The sequence below is a fragment of the Pan paniscus genome, chromosome 1, assembly GCF_029289425.2.
Source record: "Pan paniscus chromosome 1, NHGRI_mPanPan1-v2.0_pri, whole genome shotgun sequence".
In the NCBI taxonomy this organism is placed as follows: Eukaryota; Metazoa; Chordata; class Mammalia; order Primates; family Hominidae; genus Pan; species Pan paniscus.
This window is the reverse complement of record NC_073249.2, coordinates 68,817,494-68,841,948: the sequence shown is the minus strand read 5'-3', so window position 1 is coordinate 68,841,948 and position 24,455 is coordinate 68,817,494. Positions and strand designations below refer to the sequence as shown.

Below are 24,455 nucleotides of genomic sequence, written 5' to 3'. Positions count from 1 at the left end.
GAGAAGGGAGGCATCTGGAATGAGCCCAGGGTTCTGACTCGGTGTCTGTGTGTTTGGTGGGGCCTCAGCCGAGGGGTGAGGCCTCAGTGCAGGGTCAGGCATTGGAGGGGGAGGTGGTCCCAGAACATCCACTGGAAATGCCCACCAGGCAGTTGGATACAGGATCTTTAGAGGAGGAGAGATCAGAACTGAAGATTTGGATGTCATCCCTGATTTCATAATGCTACAGCCATGGTAAGGTAGGAAAACAACAAGGTCAAGGACATTCAGACCAGCACATCACACACATGACTGCCCCCTGAGCAACACACTGCATCCCCATCTTCCTGCCTGTTCCGCCGATGGTGCACTTTGAAGAATCACTTACACGTGGACTTCACCACCACACAGAGCTGTCTTCCAGTCATGCACCTGGGCCTGAGATGAGGCCACCAGGCTATGCCAGGTCTCACCAGGCCCAAGCAAGACCACTTCTGCAGCTAGCAAAGCCTGTGGCTTCACTGGCATGGTGGACATGCTGCATCAGCCTATTTGAATCACCACGTGGCAGTGGAGGGAGCAGGGGTTCTTAGGGAACAGGGATCTTGGTGGAACTGGACCACATGTTCTTTGATGGAGGGTGCCGAACTGCTCATTAAAGGCTAAGGACCTTCATGGAACCACTGAGATGACTCCTTCATGAGCAGAGGTCATTGTGACCCTTAGGAGAGGGGCTCAGAAGACCCTAAATCCTGGCAAGGGGTGCCAAACAGACTACCCTTGTATTTCCACATTTTGGGCCTTGCCTCTCTCTCTAGATGGAGGGCACTTGTTAGGAATGGGCATGGTTGGCCGGGCACCGTGGCTCACGCCTGTAATCCCACCACTTTGGGAGGCTGAGGCGGGCGGATAATGAGGTTAGGAGATCGAGACCATCCTGGCTAACATGGTGAAACCCCATCTCTACTAAAGATACAAAAAATTAGCTGGGCGTGGTGGCGGGCACCTGTAGTCCCAGCTACTTGGGAGGCTGAGGCAGGAGAATCACTTGAACCCAGGAGGCGGAGGTTGCAGTGAGCCGAGATCACACCACTGCACTCCAGCCTGGGCTACAGAGCAAAACTCCATCTCAAAAAAAAAAGGAATGGGCATGACTTCTTCAGGGCATCCTAACTATTCTTCTTCACATATATAAATATATGGTGAGAAATCTTAGACTTCCAAGCAACTCTCCTGTTCTACTTTGTAGAGGCATTTAGGTTAGGTCGGATAGCCTCAAAATAGTCAAGACTATCTGCAAAACAGATTGCATTGTGTAAAGGTCCTCTTGGACACTTCTTCCTCACGTCACTCTAACAGCTCACAACAACCCCAATCACTAACTTTAAAGTAGGCTCCCTTTTGCAGGCTGTCTCCAGGCCATAGAAATGCTATAGAATTGCAAGGTGACCCACTTTAGCAGCTGCTGTGTCCAGAAAAGAATTACTATGACTTGGCAGCGCTGGCGAATCCTCAGAGGGTATAGCTGAAAAATCAACGCCAGATGGCTTGCTGCAGATGCTTCTAAAGGTTACGCTCCATCAAATCACCCTGGAGGGCCATGCTGAGTTAACATGGCAATGGCACACAGGCCCCAGGCCTCAGTTAGATGCAGGAGGCCCCATCCCCAGCCCAGATGCATCACTTCTAAAGAGCAGCTTGGTGAAAGGTGACGGAAGAGGAGGGGCAGGCAGAGCAGTCTCAGAGGGCCTTCTTTATCCTAGGTCTGGCTAGAGGCAGCTGGGGCAAGCCTGAACAGACAGGGACTCCAGGAGGTGAAGAGGTAGCAGCAGCTGCATTTTTCTGGAAACAAATAATTAATACAGAAATGGAGCAGCTCCTGGAAGCACAAGATTTTGCCATTTTGGGGATAGACATGCCTAGATTGGTGTTACTGATGGCAGGAGGACAGGACATGTCAGCAAGAGGCAGGGCTGGGAGGGTGACACTGTAAGTGGTACTGTCCTGGGTCAGAGAGAGTGGCTGTGTTGAGACTGCAGAGCTTGTGTACATCACATTGATTGTGTGGTTAGGGGAGCAATGCTATGGAAAGTGGGACTCTGGAAAGGGGTCCCTGTGAAGCCATATGTCTCCAGGACTGCAGCAGGATCCTCCCCTAGAGGAGTGACTACTGGAGCTTCTGTGGAGCATCACCTTGAGAACTTGGCAGGCGTGGGATTTGCTCAACGCTTAGCTGCCTCATTCGTCCTGCACTTGTCTCCAAAATCTTCATCCTGCCTTTATGCACAGTTGCTGACACTGCTAGTGGGGCTTTCTGGGTTTGAATAATTGGGCTGAAAGCACCTTATGTGATTAAGCGCTCCTCAATTTCTCTTTTTAGAACAAAAATGTCTGCCTCTGCAGTGAATTCCAGGATTTCTCAATTCACCATCCTGTGTGTGAAAGTTAAGACCACTGATGTGGCTCATGGGACCTGGGCTCCCTTGTTAGATTAGGACCGCACCGCCTTTAAAGCTAGGCTCTTTTCCTCCCTAGAAATTACAGCCCACATCCTGCCAGCGGACAGGGCACTAGCTTTTGGGGCCTGTGGAGGGGTCGTTGTGTGAAGCTGTGTGCAGAATCTCCCTGTGGGCCTTTGCCTGCATTGGGTCGGCTGGGCTGGGAGGGCGTCCTTTCTGTGCAGTGGGCTAGGCTGTTTCTCTGGATGGAGTCTTCTTTTTGGGGGGTATGGGGAGGGAAGCGTGCTTCTGAAGAGCTCACCATGAGCTCCACAGGAACAGGGACCCCACAGCTGACCTAGATACAAGTACAGGTAGGGCCCAGAATCCTCGTGTGGGTTCTCTGGGGCTCAGAGTCCCAGTGCTTTACAATCCCCAAAAGAAAATCATCACCACCATAGTTATTAATATCAGAGGGGCCTCCCCACGACCATATTGAGATGAGTAGTGAGATCCTGCACCGTCTTCAGCAGCGAGGTGTCCTGCTCAGTAGCCTACATCTCTCGGCTACAAATCCCTCTCTGAAAGCAGGGCTGCAATATGACTTTCGGGGGCCCTAGGCACTTTTGCCTTCGTGGGCCTCTTGCTCCATAAAAAAAAATTAAAAAATATATATTTCATGACCATGCTGGTTGAAAGACAAATATGTCATTCTACATTAAAATGTTTTCTTTGACCCAAAAGTTTATTTTCTTCTGATTTTAAAAGAAATTACAACATTTTCCTGGGCCCCTGTCCATATTGTGTGTCCTTGGCATAGCGGCTGTTGTGCCTGATGAATGAGTAGCCCTGGCTGAATGTGAGTTCCAGAAAACAGGCTGACCGACACCTCTTCAGTGTTCCCCAGAGCAGCCTTTTTAAGCACAGGATCTGCTGAAATCTCAAAGCAGGCAGATCTACTTGCTTAGGAGGAGTTTGTGTATGTTTTTTTGTTTTGTTTTGGCTTGGTTTGTTTGTTTTTTTCGAGACAGGGTCTTGCTCTGTTGCCCAGTATGGAGTGTAGCAGCACGATCTTGGCTCACCACAACCTCTGCCTCCCGGGTTCAAGCAATTCTCATGCCTCAGCCTCCCAAGTAGCTGGGACTACAGGCACGCATCACCACTCCCGGCTAATTTTTTCTATTTTTAGTAGAGACAGGGTTTCATCGTGTTGCCCAGGCTGGTCTTCAACTCCTGAGCTCAGGCAATCCGACCACCTTGGCCTTCAAAGTGCTAGGATCACAGGCGTGAGCCACTGCGCCTGGCCAGCAGGAGTTCTTTTTAAAAAAAATTTCGTTCTGGAGCAGTGCTTATGGGGGGAAATGACTGGAGTCAGGGGTAGGAGCAGGTGTGGAGCTCCCATTGTCCATTGCCTTTTGCATTCCAGTGAGCATTCAGCATCTAATAAATAGAAGTCAAATGCTAGTAGGCTAAGAAGAAAGATCCAGGAAATGAGGCAGGAGGGTTGCATGAGGTCAGGGAAGGAGGCCTGGAGGCCCTGAAGGCCTGGGAGTGTAAGAGGAAGCAGGAAGGAATGTGGGGAGCCTGCATTTTCCCTCCAAAGTGTATGCACTTGACCCTGTGCCCTCTTCTGGGTTGGTGTGATAAAGGCTGTGCTCCAGTTGGACCTACAGACAGGAGGCAGTGGAGAGGCTGGATAAGAGGCCACTGCAGGGGTCCAGTGTGAGTGATAAAGAAGTGATAAATGAAAGAAACAAGAAATGGAATCCCAACACTTAGCAGTGGATTGGTGGGGAGGCCACTGCCAGGAAAAGAAAGGGAGAACTATGGTCCTTTCTTGGGTGCCTTCTGATAGAAAATGGCCTGTGGGCCTGGGTCCATTTGCATAGTGGCCTGAAACTCGGGTTACCTGGCTCCAGGTGGCCCTGGTGTGAGATGTGTACAGGTGTCTTCCGGAACTGAGCAGGACTTGACTATTCGCCACAGTGTCTCCCAGAGCCAAAGTGGATGACAGATGGACAGACTACCCAGCACAGCAGTGCCATCCCCAGCAAAAGCAGGACGAGAGTGTGTGTGAGGGCTGGGGAGGGACAGTGCCTGGAGTGGGGGTTGGAACAGTCAAGACTCAGGGGCCAAGGAGAAACATCACTGTTGCCTTGTCTGAATTTTGCATAAGCAAGGTGATGTGGAACCCTGTGTGGAAACTTCGGGAGCAATTGCTTAGAAACCCTGACTTTAAGGCCGGGTGCGGTGGCTCACGCCTGTAATCCCAGCACTTTGGGAGGTCGAGGCAGGCGGATCACCTGAGGTCGGGAGTTCAAGACCAGCCTGACCAACATGGAGAAACCCCGTCTCTACTAAAAATACAAAATTAGTCGGGCGTGGTGGCGCATGCCTATAATCCCAGCTACTCGGGAGGCTGAGGCAGGAGAATCGCTTGAACCTGGGAGGCGGAGGTTGCGGTCCTGAGATCACACCATTGCACTCCAGCCTGGACAACAAGAGTGAAACTCCGTCTCAAAAAAAAAAAGAAAAGAAAAGAAAAGAAAAGAAAAAGAAACCCTGACTTCAGGCTGGGCGCAGTGGTGCACACCTGTAATACCAGAACTTTGGGAGGCCGAGGTGGGAGGATCACTTGCGTCCAGGAGTTTGAGACCAGCCTGGCCAACATAGTGAGACCTCATCTGTACAAAAAATAACCAAAATAAGCCAGATAAGGTGAAGCACACCTGTGGTCCCAGCTACTTGGGAAGCTGAGGTGGGAAGATCACTTGAGCCCCGGAGATTGAGGCTGTAGTGAACCGAGATCATGTCACTGCACTCCAGCCTGGGCATCATACAGAGATCCTGCCACTAAAACAAACAAAAAAAGAATCTCTGACTTCAGTTCTCACACAGCCTCTCCTTTAAGTGGAGACTTAAAATATCCTGTTCCTGTGACAGCATTACAGCAAATACATATTTCCACAATCACTACCAAAAATACATGGTGGTCAGGCTCACTTCCTCTCCCTAACAGACACACACACACAGACGCCGCCCCACCCTCACCCCAGCAACACACACATGTGAGGACTTCAGCATCTTCCCATTCAATAGTGTTTCATCTTAACTCAGGCTGAGCCATGCAAGAGAGAGAAAGCCAAAAGCACGGAAGGTGGCCTTGGTTTTGTTTAGCGCTGTCTCAGGATCAGAATGGGCTGGCAAGCTACTCTGGTTTGCCGAGACGCCCCCAGAAATCCTCTCTGGAGTAACCTTGTGGATTGCGGTTGCCACAGAGCACGGTGGGAGACTGTAGCCCAGGGTGAAGAGGGTAGGGCCGATGCGTGTCCATAGCTCCCCAGGTTTCTGCCCTTGACCTCTCTCCTCCTGTCTCTTCATCAGAGATGGCCACAGAAGCCCAGCCCGGGACCCCAGGACGACCCCTGCTTGCAGAGACAGCCTCCAGAACGGGCACACGAGCGATTCCTCCAGCGGAGAGTCCAGCGGCGGGCAGAGGCCGAGGCGGGGCCCCTCGCCGTCGCACGTGCGCTTTGAGGATGAGTCCGCCCGCGAAGCCGAGTTTCGTCACCTGGAGCGGCTGCAGCAGCGCCAGCGCCAGGTGCTGAGCACCGTGTTGCAGGCCGCGGACCAGGGCCCCCTGCGCTCCAAGCCCGACCTCGCCGACTACATCAACGGGGCCCCCCGGCTCCGGGACGCGGGGCAGGGGACATTCCACCGGCTTGTGGGCAGCCTGGACCGCAGGGGACACCCGGCACCGCCGGCACCGGGCAGCGAGAGGAGGTGCCAGGCCTGCGGCAGCTGCATCGACGACCCGCGCCCCGCCCAGAGGAAGGCGCCCCCCGACCCCAGGACCCTCCAGGAGCTCCAGGCTGCCTGTGGGATGGAGAGGGTGCTGGGTGGCCTGAGCTCCCCACTCCGGCTCCTTCCTGCAGAGCCCCGGCTCCACATGGAATGGATCCGGGAAACACACATCGGAGACACCGTGTGCCCTGCGGAGGTGGACTCTGCCCTGGACAGCACAGACAACTCTGAGAACTGCAGGACCGACAGTGAGGAGGCGGGGACCTCTCAGGCTGGCTGGGTGTGTGGGCGGACCCAAGGCAGCAGCCCGCGACTGCGACTGCGGGGCTCCAGGCCTCGAGGCCACAGGTGGTCCAAGAAGGCTGAGGCGGAGCTCCCTTGGGGCCTTCAGGCCCAGCAACACCTGCCTAGGGCTGATGATGTGGAGGTGGAAAATGAGGTGAAGGAGGGCAGAGGACACACGCCTGAGGGAACTCTATTTTTGAGAGAAGATGCCAAGCCTTCTGACCTGGAGTTGAAGCGGGTGTCCCTGGGACCCCAGTGGCAGCCTGGACCAGGGCTGGGAAGTCACCAGGCTCACCCTTTGGATTCCCGGACTCCATGCAGGACAGCCTATGCCACCACCTCCCCCATGACGCCTGAATCATCGGGGCCAGGAGGCCAGGCCCAGGTTACAGAAAGCCACGAGTCCCTGGAAATTGTCTCTCCTTCCTCCCTGCAACAGAGCCATGCAGAGCCTTCTGCCCCACACCAAGCCTGGCAGCCAACAGCTTCCTTTTGTCCTGAAGGCTGGGCGCCAACCCCTCCCCCTTCGAGGAAAACCACCTCGCCAGTGTCTCACAGGAAGGCAGCCCTGGCTGGACTGCTCAGGCCGGGTGACCAGAGAGAGCCTGTGGGTATCCCTCGGCCTCCTTCAAGAAGCGCGGTTCTCAGGACCTGTGAGCTGCCCCCATCACAGACCCAGCCCAGCTGCCCTCAGGTCAGGCACCCACTGCTGGCCCTGTCCACCAACAACTGCAACAACAGCGCACCTCGGGGGCTGCAGGAGCCCTACGGGGGAGCCGTCCACGAGGGTAGGGTGGAGAGGGGCCCCTGCAGCCGGGAACCGGAGCCGCCCCTGGAGAACAGCAGAGATGGTAAGGGGCTGCCGCTGGTTCCTGCCCAGCCCAGGCCTGGTGTGGTTCTACAGCAGACACCCAGACCCAATCCATGACACCCAGGCCTTCAGAGTCATTCCCTTTTATCTCAATAGTCAGATGGCAGTGTCACACACCACCTCGGCAGCTCCTTGGAGCTGCTCTGAGGTGTCAGGAGTGCTGGTGGAGGCTGGATGCAGGATTGACCGCTGGCCTGGAGGCAGACTAAGCAACTCCCTCCCGGGGGAGGCAGAACTATGGGGAAGGTGATGGAGACGTCCTCTTCCTGTTGGGAACCCTGAGGTTCCAAGCTCCAAGCTCCATGGCTGCTGGAGGCCTGGACTTTAAGGGATTTACTCCCAACAGCGCAGGAAGAGGCAACAGCTCCAGGATTTACTATTTGTTTAGAACAGTAGATGTCCACTAATCACATGGCTGAGGCCCTGCCCCTCCAGCATCATTATTTAATTTCATTCACTCATTCATTCCTTCAGCACTGGCTGAGCACCTGTTATGTGCCAGGCACTATACTAGGCACTGTGGGGAATGCACATGTGAATACTTGAGCAGGAGTCCTGCCCTTGAGGCATTCTGTGGCCAGGCAGACACACTGTCCGGAGGACCCTGGGCCTGTTGGTGGACCAGTAGGTTTCAGCAGGCAAGGCTGCTGAAGGGTGTGGGTCTCACCACTTTGCCTTTGGAAGGGGTCCTCATATTGTGGGAGAATCCTAGGGGTTGGCAGGCTCAGGCTCTGATCCCTAGTGTTGTGATCCCAGGTGACCAACTCTGCCGCTCACTTTTAGGCAGAGATAACAGGCTCACTCCACACATTTTTGCTCTAATGTGACCATGGCTCTGACAGTCTTGGGGCTGGGATGGCTCAAGAGGGACCCAGGGCTTGGCAACAGAGTGGAGGGAGAGAGGGCAGAGAGATGACAGACCTTATTGAGGATGTGGATGCAAAGTCCCCTCCACTGCACAGGGACACACAGACTTGGTCCCTTTTCCTCCCTTGCTTACACAAACCTTGAGGCAACCGCCTCCCCCTGGGGTCCCTCCCACCCTGTGCTGAGTGGCAATTTCCTTCTCTGGTGGGCTCTAGGCAGGCTGTGGGCTTGCCCCTAACCACTTCCTGCAGGGCTTCCCTTCTGAGACCTGCTGACCTCTCTGGGCAACCTGAGCCTTTACCTTGGAGCTTGAAGCAGAGCGAGTGAGGCCCTGGGCGAGCCCCTCAATCCCTTAGCCTGCCAGCATCCTCCTCCATAAAGTGAGGACGATGATGGCACCATCTTCTAGGACTCCGTGAACTCATCTCTGGAGAGGATTCCACTTGTTGCCTAGCACATAATAGATCTCCAGAAATGATGGCTATTTTAAAGCTCTTAGAAATCACAACTGACAAGATTGTGGGTTTTGTCCCAGGAATACAAAATTTTCCCCTGCTCCCACTGTGTCCCTTGATATAGAAGGGACATGGCTTATCACAGTCAACCATTTCATTTAACAAACAGTGATCATCTACTGTGGACCAGATGCTGTGCTGGGTGACGAGGTTACAGCAGTCAACAAGACTCAGTCCCTGTCCTCAAATAGTTTCCAGCTTAGAGGACACTCATGAGGGGTCCTCAGCCCTGGTCATCTAAGAGGCCACCCCACCTTCCCTTGCTGCTTCCCAGGTCTCTCCACTGCTCTCCTTGAGCTCCACCTCTCCAGCTTCTTCTCACCCTCCCCCTGTTGTTGGGAATGTCCCTTTCCCCCACAGGACCTGTGGGGTGAGCCGGTCTGACTCAGGTGGGATGCTGTGCTTGTTTCAGGAGGACCCCAGGGCTTTCTTGGCTCAGCAGATGTTGCCACCATCAACTCCACGGGCATCACCCTCTCCCTGTCCTCAGAGGAGTCAGAGTCCAGCAAGGAATCAGAGGGAAGCCTGCAGAGGACAGGGTCAGGATCTGGAGGACATGTGCTGTCAAGGTGAGTGACAGGAGAAAGAGCCAGATTGCAGAAGGAGGTGGGAATGGGGGCTCTGGGAGGGGACAGAGACCCCCTGGAGTGGTGGCATGACCCACCTCCCTGCTCCTAGTCTTCAGAGGATCCCTAGACTGTGAACAAGCCTGGCAGCCCTCCCACTCCTCTCCCAGTGTCGTTTAGTCTGATGTACCTGATCATTCATTCATGGAGCATCCATTGAACGGCCTCTAGCTGCAGACACTGTGCCGGTGCCTGGGGCAAAGCTAGCAGAGCCCTAGCCCTGGGGAGGGGCCCAGAATGGGGTTACCTGTCTGAGAGGCTTCCTCCTGCTCTGTGCTTGGATGCTCGAAAGTAACCAGATGCAATCACATTTCCCTTCTCTCCTTCAGCTCAGGCGGAGCTGGGGGGAGAGAGGGGGAGTGGGGGAAGGGTGGGCGCCGAGTCCTGGCCCTCGGGACCTCCTTGGCTTGCCTCAAAGCCTTGGTGAGCCCGGAGTTCTGGCCAGGGCCTTCTCTTCCCTGTGACACACTATGCCTGGTGGCTGCAGGCAGCTCTAAGCCTGAAGAGGCACCAGAGCCAGCTCTCCATCTCTAGCACCATCTGCTCTCCAGAACTTCAGAGCTGCATGCCCAGTTTCTCCTGGACATCTCCATCAGGGGGTCTGATGGGCCTCTCAAACAAAAAGCTCAACAACTGCTTCCCCCATGTCCCCTTCCCGGCAAACACATCACTGTCTGTCTGCACAGCACACAAGCCCGAATCCAGGAGTCCTGGGCTGCTTCCTCTTCCTTCTCTCCCACTGTAACCCTCTGCAAGTCCTTGCCAGCTCCGGAACCCCCTGCCTCCCACCACTTCTCCTGGCCTGAACTCATGGCTTCTTTGCTACACAATTCTAGTCGCCCCTACCTGCTCTCTGCCCTCACTCTTGCCCCTACATTTCCTTCTCCACACAATAGTCAAGGGTCGCTTTTTAAAACTTGGATTAAATGGTGTCATTCTCCTACTGAAAACCCTGCCTGCAATGGTTTTTCCCTGCACTTGGAGTAGACTTCACACCCCGGCTGTGGCTGGTCCTGCTTTGTGGAATCCGCCTTGCCTGCCTGTCTGACCTCATCTTGTCCTGCCTCTTCCCCCTTTCTCATCACCTACACCCAAGCCTCATGGCCTGGCCCCTTTCTGTTCTTAAACACCCAGAGCTCTTCCTGCCCCAAGGCTGCGGCACCAGCTGTTCCCCGCACCTGGACTACTCAACTCCAGGCGTGGCAGCCCTGGCTCCTTCTTCAACTCTCAGTTTAAAGCTCCTCTTCTCAGAGAGACCTTCCCCACCACTCCATTTCAAAGAAGTGCCTGGTCACAGTCTGCTTCACCCACATGGGATGGGTCTCCTTGGTTTTCATGGTCTGTTGTTCATAAGCTCCTGAGAGTAGGCACCTTGTTTGTCTTGCATACACACACCCCAGGACCTAGAAGAGGCTGACACATAGTAGGTCGTTAAGAAGTATTGAATGAATGGGCCAGGCAGTGGCTCATGCCTATAATCCCAGCACATTGGGAGGATGAGGCAGGTGGATCACTTGAGGTCAGGAGTTCGAGACCAGCCTGGCCAACATGGTGAAGCCCTGTCTGTACTAAAAATACAAAAAGTAGCCGGGCGTGGTGGTGTGTGCCTGCAATCCCAGCTAGTCGGGAGGCTGAGGTGGGAGAATAGCTTGAACCTGGGTGGCAGAGGTTGCAGTGAGCCAAGATCATGCCGTTGCACTCCAGTCTGGGCAGCAGAGTGAGACTCCATCTCAAAAAAGAAAAAAAATATACACTGAATGAATGATTGGGTGGGCCCTGAGCTGAGTGTTATGGCGGGGGGCTTGCCTGAGCTATTCTCCCCAAAAGCAACCCAAGCAGAGTATCTGGCAGTCTTTTTTTTCTTTCTTTTCTTTTCTTTCTTTCTTTTCCTTTACTCTCTCTCTCTCCTTCCTTCTTTCTTTCCTTCTTTCTTCTCTTCCTTTTTTCTTTCTTTTCTTTTTTTTGGGTCTCACTATGTCACCCAGGTTGAGTGCAGTGGCGTGATCACAGCTCACTGCAGCCTTGACCTCCAGGCTCAAGTGATCCTTCCGCCTCCATCTCCCGAGTAGCTGGGACCACAGACAGGAGCCACCACACTCGGCTTCCACTTGGCCTTTCTTTCTACAGCCTGGTTGTTAGTTCCTGGCCCCAAATGTGCCAGAGGCATTGGTGCTGGCCCATCTGCCGCCCTCGAGATGGCCCCAGGGTACAGTCTGCCCTGGCCAGCCTCCCGGCCCTCCCCCGCCCCCTCACCTCCACCCTTGTGTTTCAGAGCATCAGCAGGAGCTGGCACAGGACCTGGCTCCCCCTCGGCTGCCCCTTTGGACCAGAACAAGAAAAGGAGCAGCAGCATAGCCTCCACCCTGGGGCTGAAAAAGCTCTTCTCAGCCCTGGGCCAGAGTTCCCGGCCCAAGCTGGGCAAGTCCCGCAGCTACAGTGTGGAGCAGTTGCAGCCCACCCCGCCTGGCCTGACGTCACACTCCAGGGCCCCATCGTTACAATCCCTGCACCCGGTGAGTCCAGGGGCCCCAGCCCAGGGAGTGAAGCCAGCAGCAGTGCAACCACCATCAGAATGAAAAGTGAAAGGAGGGAGGAGGTGCTGAGGATGCCTCCCAAGGAGCCCACAGTAGGGAGACGGAAGCTGCTGGCATCCCCATGGTTGACCCATGAGACTTGGGTTCCCCTAGAACCAAGTCAGCAGCTCCTCACACTGCTGTTCCCCGCCAGCTGCCCAGGCCTGGGGTCACTCTAGGCTACTCCCTCTTCCTCAGCTTTGCCACCTCAGCCAAGTCTCGGAGAGTTGACAGCCTGATGGTTCTGGAAACTTCTCCATGGTCATAGTGACTCTGAGCCCAGGCACAGATCACTTCCCACGTGGATTCCCTCAGCAGCCCCTTGACTGGCCTCCCTGCCATGGTCCTGCATGTGGCTTCCAGAGTGGTCCTTCTGATATGCAAATCCGACCACGCCACCCCCTCGCCGAACATCTGTCATTGGTCCCTTATCGCCTTCAAGACAAAGTTCAGACCACTTGGCATGGCCAGAGAGTTTCTGGGATCTGTCTGCTTTCATCCCTCCTCATTCTTCTTTTAACACGCTTGACCCCGGTTGCAGCTGACCCCCTTGCAGTTCTGTCGGCAGATCACACACAGTCTGACTTTGAACCTTCAGGGCTCTTTTCTCCCACCTTCCCCACCTGCAAACGCCCGCTCATCCATCTACTGCAGGCACATGCCCCTCAGGGAGCCGCTCCCAATCCTGCCTCAGGCCAAACTGGGGCTCCACCCCCTGCCCCCCAGTTCTCCTGTGCCTCCCTCCTTTGTGGAACTCGAGGCATCACGTTTAGTTGGGTTTTGTCTCTCAGCCCTCACTGGAGTGTGAGTTATTTGAGGGAACACCGCTCGATCTTTGTATTCTGGTACTTACTAGGCAAGCTAGTACAGTACGCACAATACATACCGAGTAGTGAGTGGGTGGGAAGCGCAGGGCAGCTCGCTCAGGCTCTCCCTCACCAAGCGCCCCACGCTCTGCAACCAGGAGCAGCACCCCTCGGACACCCCTTCTGTTCCAGGGAGTTCAGGTGGTCTGTTTCTCCTAATTCCCTCCCCGCTCTCCTAGGCAGAGTGAAGCAGGTGAGAGCGGTTTGCGTCGCTGGCGCCTTTCATTTCCCAGGCTGCAGGCGAGAAGAGGATGCGGACTGAATGAAGGTCCCATTGACTGTCTTCCACCAAAGACTGTCCAAGGCGTGTGGCCAGTGCTCAACAAATATTTGCTGGTTGAGTGAATGGAAGGCAGAGAAACCACCACAGATATTGAAGCTGGGGGGAATCAGCAGCGGTGACTTGTGCTCCAGAAACTCACTGTTCTTATGAAGTTAGATTTATCCAAAGCGTGTCTGAGCCGTGGCACCCAGATTTATTGTCATCAGGACTTCCATCTCTGTAAGCCCTCCAAGGCAAACACCACCCCCGTCGGTGTCATGGAGAGGTTCATGGGCAATCTGAGCTGAATGGACAGAGATAGGAAGTCTACTGGGCAAGAAAGGGAGGCAGAGCAGGGAGGATGAGCAGCAGAGATAAATTTTCAAGAACTGAAAAAAGAAATTTTCAAGAAAATAAAAAAGAAGATAAAGGAAGAATCTGTCTCCCCTGCAGTATTTGTGACATTCCAATACTTGCTGTTGGTGTGTGGTGCTACCAAGAGTGTGTTTGCTGGGAGGTTTAGTTTTTTGTTTTTTGTTTTTTGTTTTTTGTTTTTTTTAAGATGGAGTCTTGCTCTGTCACCCAGGCTGGAGTGCAGTGGCGCAATGTCTGCTCACTGCAACCTCGACCTCCCAGGTTCAACCAATTTTCCTGCCTCAGCCTCCTGAATAGTTGAGAGTACAGGCATAGGCCACCACAGCCGGCTAATTTTTATCTTTTTAGTAGAGATGGGGTTTCACCACGTTGGCCAGGCTGGTCTCAAACTCCTGACTTCATGTAATCCACCTGCCTTGGCCTCCCAAAGTGCTGGGATTACAGGCATGAGCCACTGCGCCCGGCTGTATATATACCACATTTTCTTTATCCACTTGTTGGTTGATGGGCACTTAGCTTGGTTCCATATCTTTGCAATTGCAAATTGTGCTGTTATATACATGTGCACACCATGTACACAGCAGCACAATTTGCAATTGCAAATATATGGAACCAAACTTTTCTTACAATGACTTCTTTCCTTTGGTAGATACCCAGTAGTGGGATTGTAGGATTGAATGGTAGTAGATCTTTTTTTTTTTTTTGAGACAGGGTCTCATTCTGTCACTCAGGTTGGAGTGCAATGGCATGATTTCAGCTCACTGCAACCTTCGCCTCCAGGTTCAAGTGAGTCTCCTGCTTCAGCCTCCTGAGTAGCTGGGATTACAGGCACCCGCCACCATGCCCGGCTAATTTTTGTAATTTTAGTAGAGACAGGGTTTCACCATGTTGGCCAGGCTGGTCTTGAACTCCTGACCTCAGGTGATCTGCCCGCCTCAGCCTCCTAAAGTGCTGGGATTACAGGCATGAGCCACTGCACCCGGCACACACCATCTCTTTTTAATGTGCACTGAAACCTTTTAACTTACCTGTGCTCAGCCCTGCCCCCATCATTTTGTGAACTCCTTGAATGATTTCTTGTCTTTTTATCCACGATGTTTGAAGGTGCAATATTCAATTTAAATTTTTGCACGAAAGCAATCATAAAAGACATACTAAAGAATCACAAAATATTTTGAATTTTAACTCTAAAGTGGTATTTATTACTGTATAATAAACTTACTTTCATTTCTTCCTTAATGAGTACATTAGATTTCCTTAATCAATGAGGAAATTAGTATAGCACTAAAGTTGTTATTTCAGCTAAAAAGCAAAACAAAAACTCCCTTGACTCCTCAGATGGCCTATGTAGACCCATGATGTCCTTGAGTAAGTCATGGTGGTTCCTGTTGAATTCTTGGAAGCAATGATAAAAGCTTGTGCTGTCACTTTCTTACAGGGCCCTCAGGCTCATGGTGGGGCCAAGTCCTCCGTCAGCACCTCCCAGGTAGCTTTTCTCACCCGCAATATTGTCCCTTTCTCATCAGGTGTCACCCTCTTACCAGCGTCGGAAAGCTGCCTCTTTTCAGAACCTCCATTCTCTGCTGAGCAGCAAGGGGGACCGGTCCAGCCTCTACCTGGTAGCAGGGCCAGGGGACCACAGTGCAGCTGGCAGGTATGAGGGGCACACATGGTTTGGAGGATAAACTTAGAGAGTGACCAGTGGAGCCAAAAGCTTAACTCCTTCCTGCCTCAGCATCATGGCTCTGAGCAGGGTCCTTTGAAGGGAAAGCAACAGGACATCTGATGTGTGGAGACGAGGCTGCCACAGGAGTCTCAGCACCTCAGTGCCCTGCATGGACCCTCGGTGCATTGGGCTCTGAGAAGGCCTGGGGTTGCTGGAGGGGCTAGAGTTGGCCGGTTTGATTCCGCTGTCCCTCTGCTGTGCGATGACATCTTGAAATCAGAAAGTTTAGAGAGTTTTCTTAGCCCAGCTAAAGATCCGAATAAACACATAGAGACAGAGGCCCCCAAAGAGGCCCGTGACCCATGACCTGCTTGGAAAATCCCACCCTGTCCGATGAGGCCCTGTAGGCTGGCTGCTCTTTCCTGGGGCGTGGATGTACTTCGGGGTGTATGTTAGCTCCTGGAAATGTGACATAAAGTTATACCTTTTGTCAGATTCTTACAAAGGTCTCTGTACCCCCCAAAATTTGAAACCACTGCTTTGGGAGGGTGGGGTTTCTAGTTCCACAGCAGGCTTTGGGGGGCCTTGCACAGCGGCGGAAACCCACCAGTTTTGGCCCTAGCAGGCTCTTTTTGCTGGTTGAAGTCAGCAGAACCCCAGCCTCCAATGCCAGGCTCTTAAGTCTGTGAGGCATCGGTCATCTGTAAGCCAGGGAAGAGCTGTGCCCAGTGCCTGACGCTTTTTGCCCTCACTGTGTCTCTGGTTCCCTCGCAGGCCGGCCAAGACTTCACCACGGCGTGCCCTCAGTGTGGAGGACGTGGGTGCTCCCAGCCTGGCTCGCACTGTGGGCCGCCTGGTGGAGGTGTTCCCAGACGGCACCAGCCAGCTGCAGCTGCAGCGCTCCCCGGGGGGCACATTCGGCTTCTGCGTGGCCTCTGGGAATGGGCGCCCAGACTCAGGTATGCCCTCTCCTCTTCCTCAGCCCCATGGCTGGGGCGGCCTTAGCAAACAAGGCAGGGCCTTCTGGCTGTGGTCAGGGGCTTTTCTGGTCTTTGGCTGAGCCGTGCAGCTCTGGGAATTCAGAAAGCCTCTGACTACAGGACTAGGCTTCTCCCCTCAGGGGCTCTTTCTGAATTGTCCAGGGCTCTCTAGGAGTCTGCACCTGCAGAGCCTTTGCCCTGGGCAACTGCAGCTGAGAGTGCGTTGGTGGGGAGTGTGCGGGAGGGGGTAGAGTTGGCAGGTTTGACTCCACTGTCTCCCTGCTGTCTGATGACATCTTGAAATTAGAATCTTAGGCCGGGCGCGGTGGCTCATGCCTGTAATCCCAGCACTTTGGGAGGCCGAGGCGCCTGGATCACCTGAGGTCAGGAGTTCGATACCAGTCTGGTCCACATGGTGAAACCCATGTCTACTAAAAATACAAAATTAGCTGGGCGTGGTGGCGCATGCCTATAATCCCAGCTACTTGGGAGGCTGAGGCAGGAGAATTGCTTGAACCCGGGAGGTAGAGGTTGCAGTGAGCCGAGATTGCGCCATTGCACTCCAGCCTGGGCAACAAGAGCAAAACTTCATCTCAAAGGAAAAAAAAAAAAAAGAAATAAATAAATTAGAATTTTGAAGGCCATCTTTGCAGAGGAGAGCCAGAGGGAAACTGTCTGTGCCTGCTGGTTCTCAGCAGTCCCTTTGATGTGGCTGCGTTGAAACGGTTCCTTTCCTCTGGCTGTGGAGTATGTCTGGGCACGTGGAGCATGCCTGTCTGTCTCTGCATCCCGTCCCTCCCTCAGGCCTGTGCCCGATGATTATGTTCAGATGAATCCTGGCTGCAGGCCTCTGACTGGGGTGTGCTCTGGGTCTCAATTCAACCCAGGCAAGGGCAGGGAGAAGTCCTGGACATCATTCTGCACTCTGACCAGTTCTCAGTTCCACCCCATCCATGAGTCTTTCAGGGCAACGTGACTTGCCAAAGCCCACGCCCAAGGTCTGTGGTCCAGAATGCATCTCAAGGGCCCATAAAAGACATTCCCCAGAGGATCAGGGAAGGAAGACACGTATGTGAGGGTGGGGAAGGAGGGGAGGGGAAGGAAGGAGAGAGAAAGGGAGAGACAGATACAGAAAGACGAGCACAGAAGTCTGCTGCGGCCGGGCTCTGCCGATGGGGGGTTGAGTCCTGTGCTTTGATCTCCTAGCTCAATGCTGTTTAGCCTGGAAAAAAGTCTGCCTGCTGCCACATTTGCAGACCACAGCATGAGTTCTCATGTCTGTTCCATCATTGTTTCAGCAAATATATACTAAGCACCTACTATGTGTTATAGATACGGGGGATACAGCAGTAAATGGAACAGACCAAATCCCTATCCTCATGAATATACTACCCAGTGAGCAGTTAGATTGTATCTATAAAATGTGTACTCTTGTTATGTATAATGTGCTACGTATGTCAGATGGTGAAAAGAAAGTTCTGAGAAACATACAGATAAAGCAGGTGTGGCAGGTGCTGGTATAGACAGGAGTGTGGGGAGGCTTTTCTGAGAAGATGACACTTGAGCAGGGCCGTGGATGGGGCGAGGAAGGGGCCCCATGGGTGTCTGGGGAAGAGCATTCCGGCAGACTGAACAGCAAGTGCGGAGCCCTGGTGGAGGGGCGAGCCTGGCCTGTGAGAACTGTGAGGGTCAGGCTGGACACTGCAGAGCAGGCAACGGGTTGGGAGGAGCAGAGTTTGGAAAGATGGGGTTGTGCCACTGTAAGGGGCTTTGGCTTTCATGCCGAATGAGATGGGAGCCACTAGAGGGCTCGGAGCGAGCACTGAGACTCTCTAATGTCTATGAGAATAGACCCCAGTGGGACACGGGTGGAGCCAGGGAGCCCTGTGTTGAAGCTATTTCAGCAGTCCAGGACAGAGACAGTGGTGCCTGGACTGGGAACGGCTGTGGAGATGGGGAGAGGGGAGAGGGGACAGGGGTTGGATTCTGGTTGATTTGACTATTTGCTGATGAGCTGGACATGTAAGAGGAAGAGAGGACAGGTCTCTGCCTACTCTGGACCTCAGGAGGATAAAAAGTCCTTCCTCACAGGCCTTCCCGTAGCCTCCTCTCCCGTTAGGGGAGCAGGACAGGCCCCCCGGACAGGTGGTGTGAAGGCAGAGGCAGACAGCGCAGCATGTTTGTGCTCCAGCACCTCTGCTGGCTATGTGATCTAGAGCAGGCGACATCCCCACTGAACCTCACTCAGTTCCCTAATCTGTGAAATGAGGATGACAAAACCTACCTAGAAGAGTCATAAGGAGCATTTGGTAAGGCACACAGGAAAGGGCCTAGCATTTTTCTTCCCTCCCCTTCAGAAAGAGAAAGTCTGGGGAAGAGAACCCCAGACAGGGACCAGCGTGATCCGCATTCACCTGTCGATGTGAGTGCACACACAACAGGTCATTGTACTCTGCCGCCCACCCTCCCCCAGAGTCCCTTTTGGCTCCCTTGTAGGCAGTGGGAGCCCCTCCCCGTCACCCGTCAGGGAGCTCTGATGGGCAGGGGTCTCTAGTGACCCAGGGCCCCCGGCACCCTCGCCTGAGTTGGTGCCAGCTCCCCGTTGTGCCCAGGCACTCCCTGGTCCTGCTGCCGTCATGGGCGCTGGATGGCACACAGGGGTCCCCACGCACATGAAGCCTGGCGAGTGCTGGGGCCTCCGTGTCCCAGGCCATCCTCCAACAGCAGAGGGTCGCTTCTTCCAGGCTCCAAGGGGCTGTGAGGAGGGCTGGCTTGCGCCCCGTGCTGAACCAGCAGGATGCTGGTATTAACTTGCTGGCTTTCACATCCGACTCTATATGAGCCTGTGAGAACAGCAGGCTTTGCCTTCTGCTTCTAATTGGATACAACATAGAGATCACACATCCTCAACAAAGGCCATTTCCAGCAGACAATAAATGCCTATGACAGCAGGCTGTCATATTTGTGTCACGAATTTCAGCTGCGAAACCTACCCGAGTCTCCCCAAAATGGCAGGCGTGACGTCAGTGTCTGGCCTAGCTCTGGCAGCATTCTTTCAGGGTTTATCATTAGTCCCCACCTGCAACTCCCACAGCACATCAGACACTTCTCTGGGTTTGCCCCAGGGCCCCCTTCTTACCTGCCCCCTCCCCGTGCCACCAACCCGTAGACAGGGAGGGCAAGCAGTGAAAGGTCCATCTAGAGGAGGTAAAAGACAGGGCTGAGGGAAAACGCCTTGTACAGTCAGGATGGCAGATGTACTCTGTCAGGGAAGACAGCCCCACAGAAAAGGCTCGGCTTGGCCAAGAAGCAACAAAAGGGATTCTACACCTCAGACCAGGGAGGGGGAATGTGTACAAAGATTGGATTTACTAAATTCAGAGCCACAGACTTTCAGGTACTTCGGTGAAGATCAGTGCTCTTTCAAACCCACACTTCAGAGGCAGGCTTTAAAACGCCTGACTTCTGTCAGGGCCACAGGCTGGGCTGCCCAAAGCTCCTATGGGGCTGGGGGATCCGAGAGAGGACTTCCCACTAGTCCAAGATGTGGTGACTAGTTTCAAGCCAGAGATTGAGGAGCAGACCTGATGCCCTTTCGGGCCCCTGCTAAGAACCTGATTGGAGGAAAAGGAAGTGAAGACAGTAACGCGTGGGCAGTGGCCTCATGTCTGAAATGCAGAGTGAGCCGAGCTGGGCTGGGAACAGCGAGGGTGCCAAAGGCTGCGCTGAGCAGCCTGAATTCCGCCAGTGCTGATGCCCACACCAGGGGTGTGCCCCGCAGTCCCTCCAGCAAACTCAGCTTGTGTCTCAGCCCCTGTGTCCACCCAGCATGAAGCATGGGCATCAGGGGGTCCAGCCTGCCCTGGGAGAGCCAGCACCTCACTTACTCTCCCAGGTGGGAGCAGCTGGAGGGGAATTTGAAAGGTTTCCAGCCGCGGTTGAGGCCGGCGGGCGGGGGTTGGGGGCAGGGGGCCTCCTCAGCTGGACGCTTCCCAGCCCAGCCAGCCCAAGCCCCACAGGGCCTGCCCCACTGACGGGGGGCTCCCTGAGAGCCGGAGCCTGGGAAAGAAGCAGAGAAGCTAGTTCCCGCAGGCTGGCTCTTGGCACCTTCTAGACCCAGGCAGGGCCTCTTTGGGGTGGGGAGGAGGGGGCACGTGCAGAAGAGGAGAGGGAGCCACCGCAGCTTTGAAATATGTGGCTAGAATTTTTATTTTTCCTGGGGTTTTTTGCTCAGATGCTTCCCCATCCCAATTGAGGAGCCATATCTGAGTAAGACTGAGGCCAGTGTCAGTCTTTGGCAATAGAGTGCAGCAAACCAGGCTTGGATGTGGCTCAGCCACTTTTGCTCTTCCGATGATACCTTCCCACCACCCCGGCCTTTACGCTGGGCCTGGGTGACCTGAGGCAGCAACTGGATCATAGTGCCAGGCACTGAGTAGGTATGGTTCCTAATTTTTAAAAACTATTTTCCTCCCAATTCTACAAGAAAAGCTCATCTCAGAAAAAGATTAGCTCACTCACTGTCAGGTATAAATAAATGACAACAGTTTAACGCGTTATTTGCACTAGGAGCATTTCCACTTTAAAAGCAGAGACAGTGGAATGGAGTTAGACCATGGAGGAGGCGCACTGTATCTATGTCTAAAGCCAGTTGTGGTTGTGAGATGGAATAATAAGGGGTGTGTGTATGTGTGCATGCGCACAGAGAAGTGCCTGGTATGAGCACCTCCTCCCTGTGCCACACAAACAGCACCTCATCAACATGGTCAGCATTCCAGAGATGCACTTCTTCGATTTGGGTGTCATTGTGAAATTCTCCTGTTTTCCTCTGCAGGGATCTACGTGGAGGAGATGGCTGACGTGAGCACGGCCAAGCTGTACTCAGGGCTGCTGGGGGTGGGCGATGAGATCCTTGAGGTGAACGGGGCCAAGGTGGCAGGGCTGGGCTTGGCTCACATTAAGGAGCTCCTGGCCCACTCAGAGAGCTTGTCAATCCGTGTCCTGAGGCAGAGACCTGTCCCACGGTGACCCAGAAGTGCCGCTGCCCTCACTGTCACCGCCTCGGAAGCCCTGAAGCACTCAGGGTGGTTGGCAGGAACGTGCTGCACAGAGCTGTTCTGTGGCGGAAACAGATCCTGGCAGCATCTAACCCCTTGGGCTGTGGCAGGGCTTCTGTGGTGGGCTGCCTTTGGGAGACGCAAGGAGCCTGTTTGCATATTTTGTTTAAGGCCATTTATCCAGAACTAGAAAAAGAAAAAAATGGGTCTCCTTCCATGTCTGAGGGGGTGTCAACATCTACTTGTACCTTTGTTGGCAGGGGGAGAAGGGAGATTCAGTGGATCCTTTGGTTGATGCCTGAGAGCCGGCCTCACCTCCTGGTCCCACGCCTGGTCAAAGGCTACAGCCTCCAACACTGTGGAACCAAAGAAAGCACATGTCCATATTGGCCTTGACCCTTCCCTATTTCAGCCACGTTCCTCCCTACTCCATTCACTGCCCTTGCCCTTTATCCAGAAATGGGCAAAGTGTCCCAGAGTACCAGCCTTACAGCCATTGACCATATATGCCAAACCAAAATCAGAACGTGTGGTCTGGCAGGAGTTTTATGCCCCTTCGGGGTGTGGGAATTCTGGGAGATGTTATCTGGTAGCCAGAATATTAAAAATTTCTAGGAAAATTTTTTTATACATAAAGTTGAAAACAACAACAACAACAACAAAGACCAATTTCAGGACGTGCTACTGTGGTAGCCAGGATCCAGCTAGTGGGACCGGCCAGACCAGCCCCATGCCACCCCGGCCGCTGCCTCTGCCCAGGTGGAGGCAAGAGTTGCTGCAACCTGACCTGTGGCAGCCTCCATCTTAGTTCTGTCCAGCTTGGAGACAGGGCTGCAGCAGGTGCCTGGCCATCACAGCTGCATGCTTTCTGCCCAGACCTCCTGGCGGTGCTGTCGGTGGGCAGGTGGGTGGGTGGGCAGCAGGGAAGCTGCAGAGCGCGGCTGGGCCATCTGCCTGGGCCTCAATGCTGCCTGGAGGGCTGGGACTCTTTGGGAGTGGATGGCCATGTGTCAGTCTTAACTTATTAAAAAGCAAAGCTAAAGCTTCTCTCACTCTGAGTTGCTAAATTCTCGGCTGGACACTCACTTGACCCTCACTAGCCATGGGCAGGACCAGGGAGTGGGGTGCTGGTGGTGGGCATGCCAGAGGAAAGGCTGGGGAGGCCACGGGTTAGGGTGACAGCCAGGGTAGATGCAGAAGCCTCCAGACCGTCCTTTGGCAAAAGAAAAGCCCTGGACAAGGTTTATGACCAGGAGAGAAGAAGCCAAGGGACTCTAGCTGGGCACAACTGAGGAGTGGAATAGGAGGTTCAGGGCTGTTTTAGAACTGGCCAGGGTGCCAGCTGTGGTTAAAAAAAAAAAAATCCTGGAACCAAGAAACCCAACCCTCAGCAGAATCGGGTTTAAAAGAGTGTCAGGGCAGCTTTCATTGGGCAAGAACACTGAAGCAGGCCTGTGGCCCAGGGACAAGGTCGTGGGGGTGGGGAGGCAGTCCTGTGCAGTGTTGGGAGTGTGTTCCCCCACCCAGGGCCTTTGCAGCAGGAGCCAGGTAGAACCCTGTCTTCATGATGCCCATGGGAGGAGAGGGAGGGGCTGAGCCCCATGGCTCACAGAATGGGGTAGGGGGGTGAAGGAGGAATTAGGGGGATCTGGCAGGTGAGCAGAGGGGCCAGAGGAACAAGTGCTTGGGGCTTCAGGCTGTGAAGAGGGCACTGGCACTCTTCAAAGTGTAGAAATGAGCCCACAGCAAGAAACTTCAAGTGTGGAGAAACCCTGGCTCCTCCTATACTGCAATTCTTGGCCTAAGGTCACAAAACTGGAGAAATTTCATGTTGAGAAAAGCTCCTGGGGGCCAAAGACAGCTCCACTTTTCTCTGAAAAGGACAACTTGCCTTCCCAGGTGGGAGGAGGTGGAAGGGGGTGGCTGGGGCTGGGAGGACGGGAAAAGGCCTCAGGCGTATCACCTCCCGGGCTGGTGACATACTTAGTCCTTAAATAGTCCTGCCAGGTATGTCCTGCTCATTGTCTTCATTTTGCATAGATGGGGAACCAAGTTCAGCAGCAGTGACAGGGCATGCAATCCTGCCCCTCTGACTTGGGGCCCACTTTTCCCACTGCAGCTGCCTCCCCATGCCAGAAAAGGCTTGGTGCTAGGGGAAGGGCACGAGGCACGCAGGACACTGGAGGCTCCCAGGCCTCTGGACGGTGACCTAATTCCAAGGAGGCAAAGGCGCTGGCATCCCAGCTCCTCCCTGGGGCAGCCTGATGTGCAGGCCCTGCCTTGTGTGGAAATGGGAGGGGGCTTTGGTTCCTCCAGCCTCCTGTTTGACCTTCCCCAACTGCCTGCATCTGCCTGCCTGGGGAGCTGCTGACCTCGAAGGCCTAGGGCAGCCCTGCCTCACACACTGGAACATCAGAACCTTTTTTTTTTTTTTTTTTTTGAGACAGTGTCTCACTCTGTTGCCCAGGCTTGGAGTGCAATGGCACAGTATCAGCTCACTGTAACCTCCGCTTCCTGGGCTCAAGTGATTCTCCTTCCCCAGCCTCCCAAGTAGCTGGGACTACAGGTGCCTGCCACTACGTCTAGCTAATTTTTGTATTTTTGGTAGAGACAGGGTTTCACTATGTTGGCCAGGCTGGTCTCGAACTCCTGACCTCATGTGATCCGCCCGACTCAGCCTCCCAAAGTGCTGGCCTGAGCCATAGTGCCTGGGCCATCAGAACCTTCTTACTGAGAGCTTATTAACCAGGAACCAGGCCTAGGCCAGGCAAGAGCCCCCGGACTTAAGAAAGACCCGCAGCCTCAAGGGGCCCCAGCCCAGGGGGAGGCACACACACATTACAGCGCCGGATGCAGGGTATGCTGCAAGAGGAGCTGCAGCCGGTGTAGCCTGTGGGTAGCCTGTGGACAGCCTGGGGCCGTGATTCGTGGTTGGCCGGGTAGTTGGCAAGGGCGCCAACCGGGCAGGTGAGCACAAGCAGGGCTTTGTAAAACGAGTAGGAAGCTACAGCAAGGGCCAAGTGGCTCAGGCACAGAAACGAAACAGCCACGTGCAAAGGTGTGGGTATTCCCGGTGTCTAACTTATGTCCCTCCCGCGGTTCACAGAAGGCCCCTGACACTGGGACTACACGGAGCAGAAAGTGGCACCCCTTTGCCTCAGGCACCTCAGTCTCCTCGGGGCTTGGGGGCATTTTCAGAAGCCACCCGCAGAACCAGCGTCCCGGGCGGCGGCTGGTTTTCCCCTCTTTCCCGGGGGCCCCCCTCTGTCGCTGCGGGGTGCAGCGGCGGCG

General features: G+C 54.2%; 1 protein-coding gene across 3 annotated transcripts in view; it reads left to right on the top strand.

Moving 5' to 3' along the window:
- The window catches only part of KIAA1614 (KIAA1614 ortholog), a 39,237-nt gene extending 17,022 nt beyond the window's left edge, over positions 1 to 22,215 (top strand). The window contains exons 5-10 of one of the 3 annotated variants that reach the window (XM_034941782.4): positions 5,802 to 7,357; positions 9,172 to 9,328; positions 11,658 to 11,898; positions 14,988 to 15,115; positions 15,902 to 16,086; positions 20,942 to 22,215. In XM_034941782.4, coding sequence (XP_034797673.3) covers positions 5,802 to 7,357; positions 9,172 to 9,328; positions 11,658 to 11,898; positions 14,988 to 15,115; positions 15,902 to 16,086; positions 20,942 to 21,135 — 2,461 coding nt within the window. In that variant the 3' untranslated portion in view covers positions 21,136 to 22,215. Of the gene's footprint in view, positions 1 to 5,801; positions 7,358 to 9,171; positions 9,329 to 11,657; positions 11,899 to 13,007 lie in introns of those variants that run through there. The other 2 variants (XM_063603601.1, XM_063603602.1) reach the window with 2 other exon arrangements.
- The last annotated feature ends 2,240 nt before the right edge of the window (positions 22,216 to 24,455 follow it).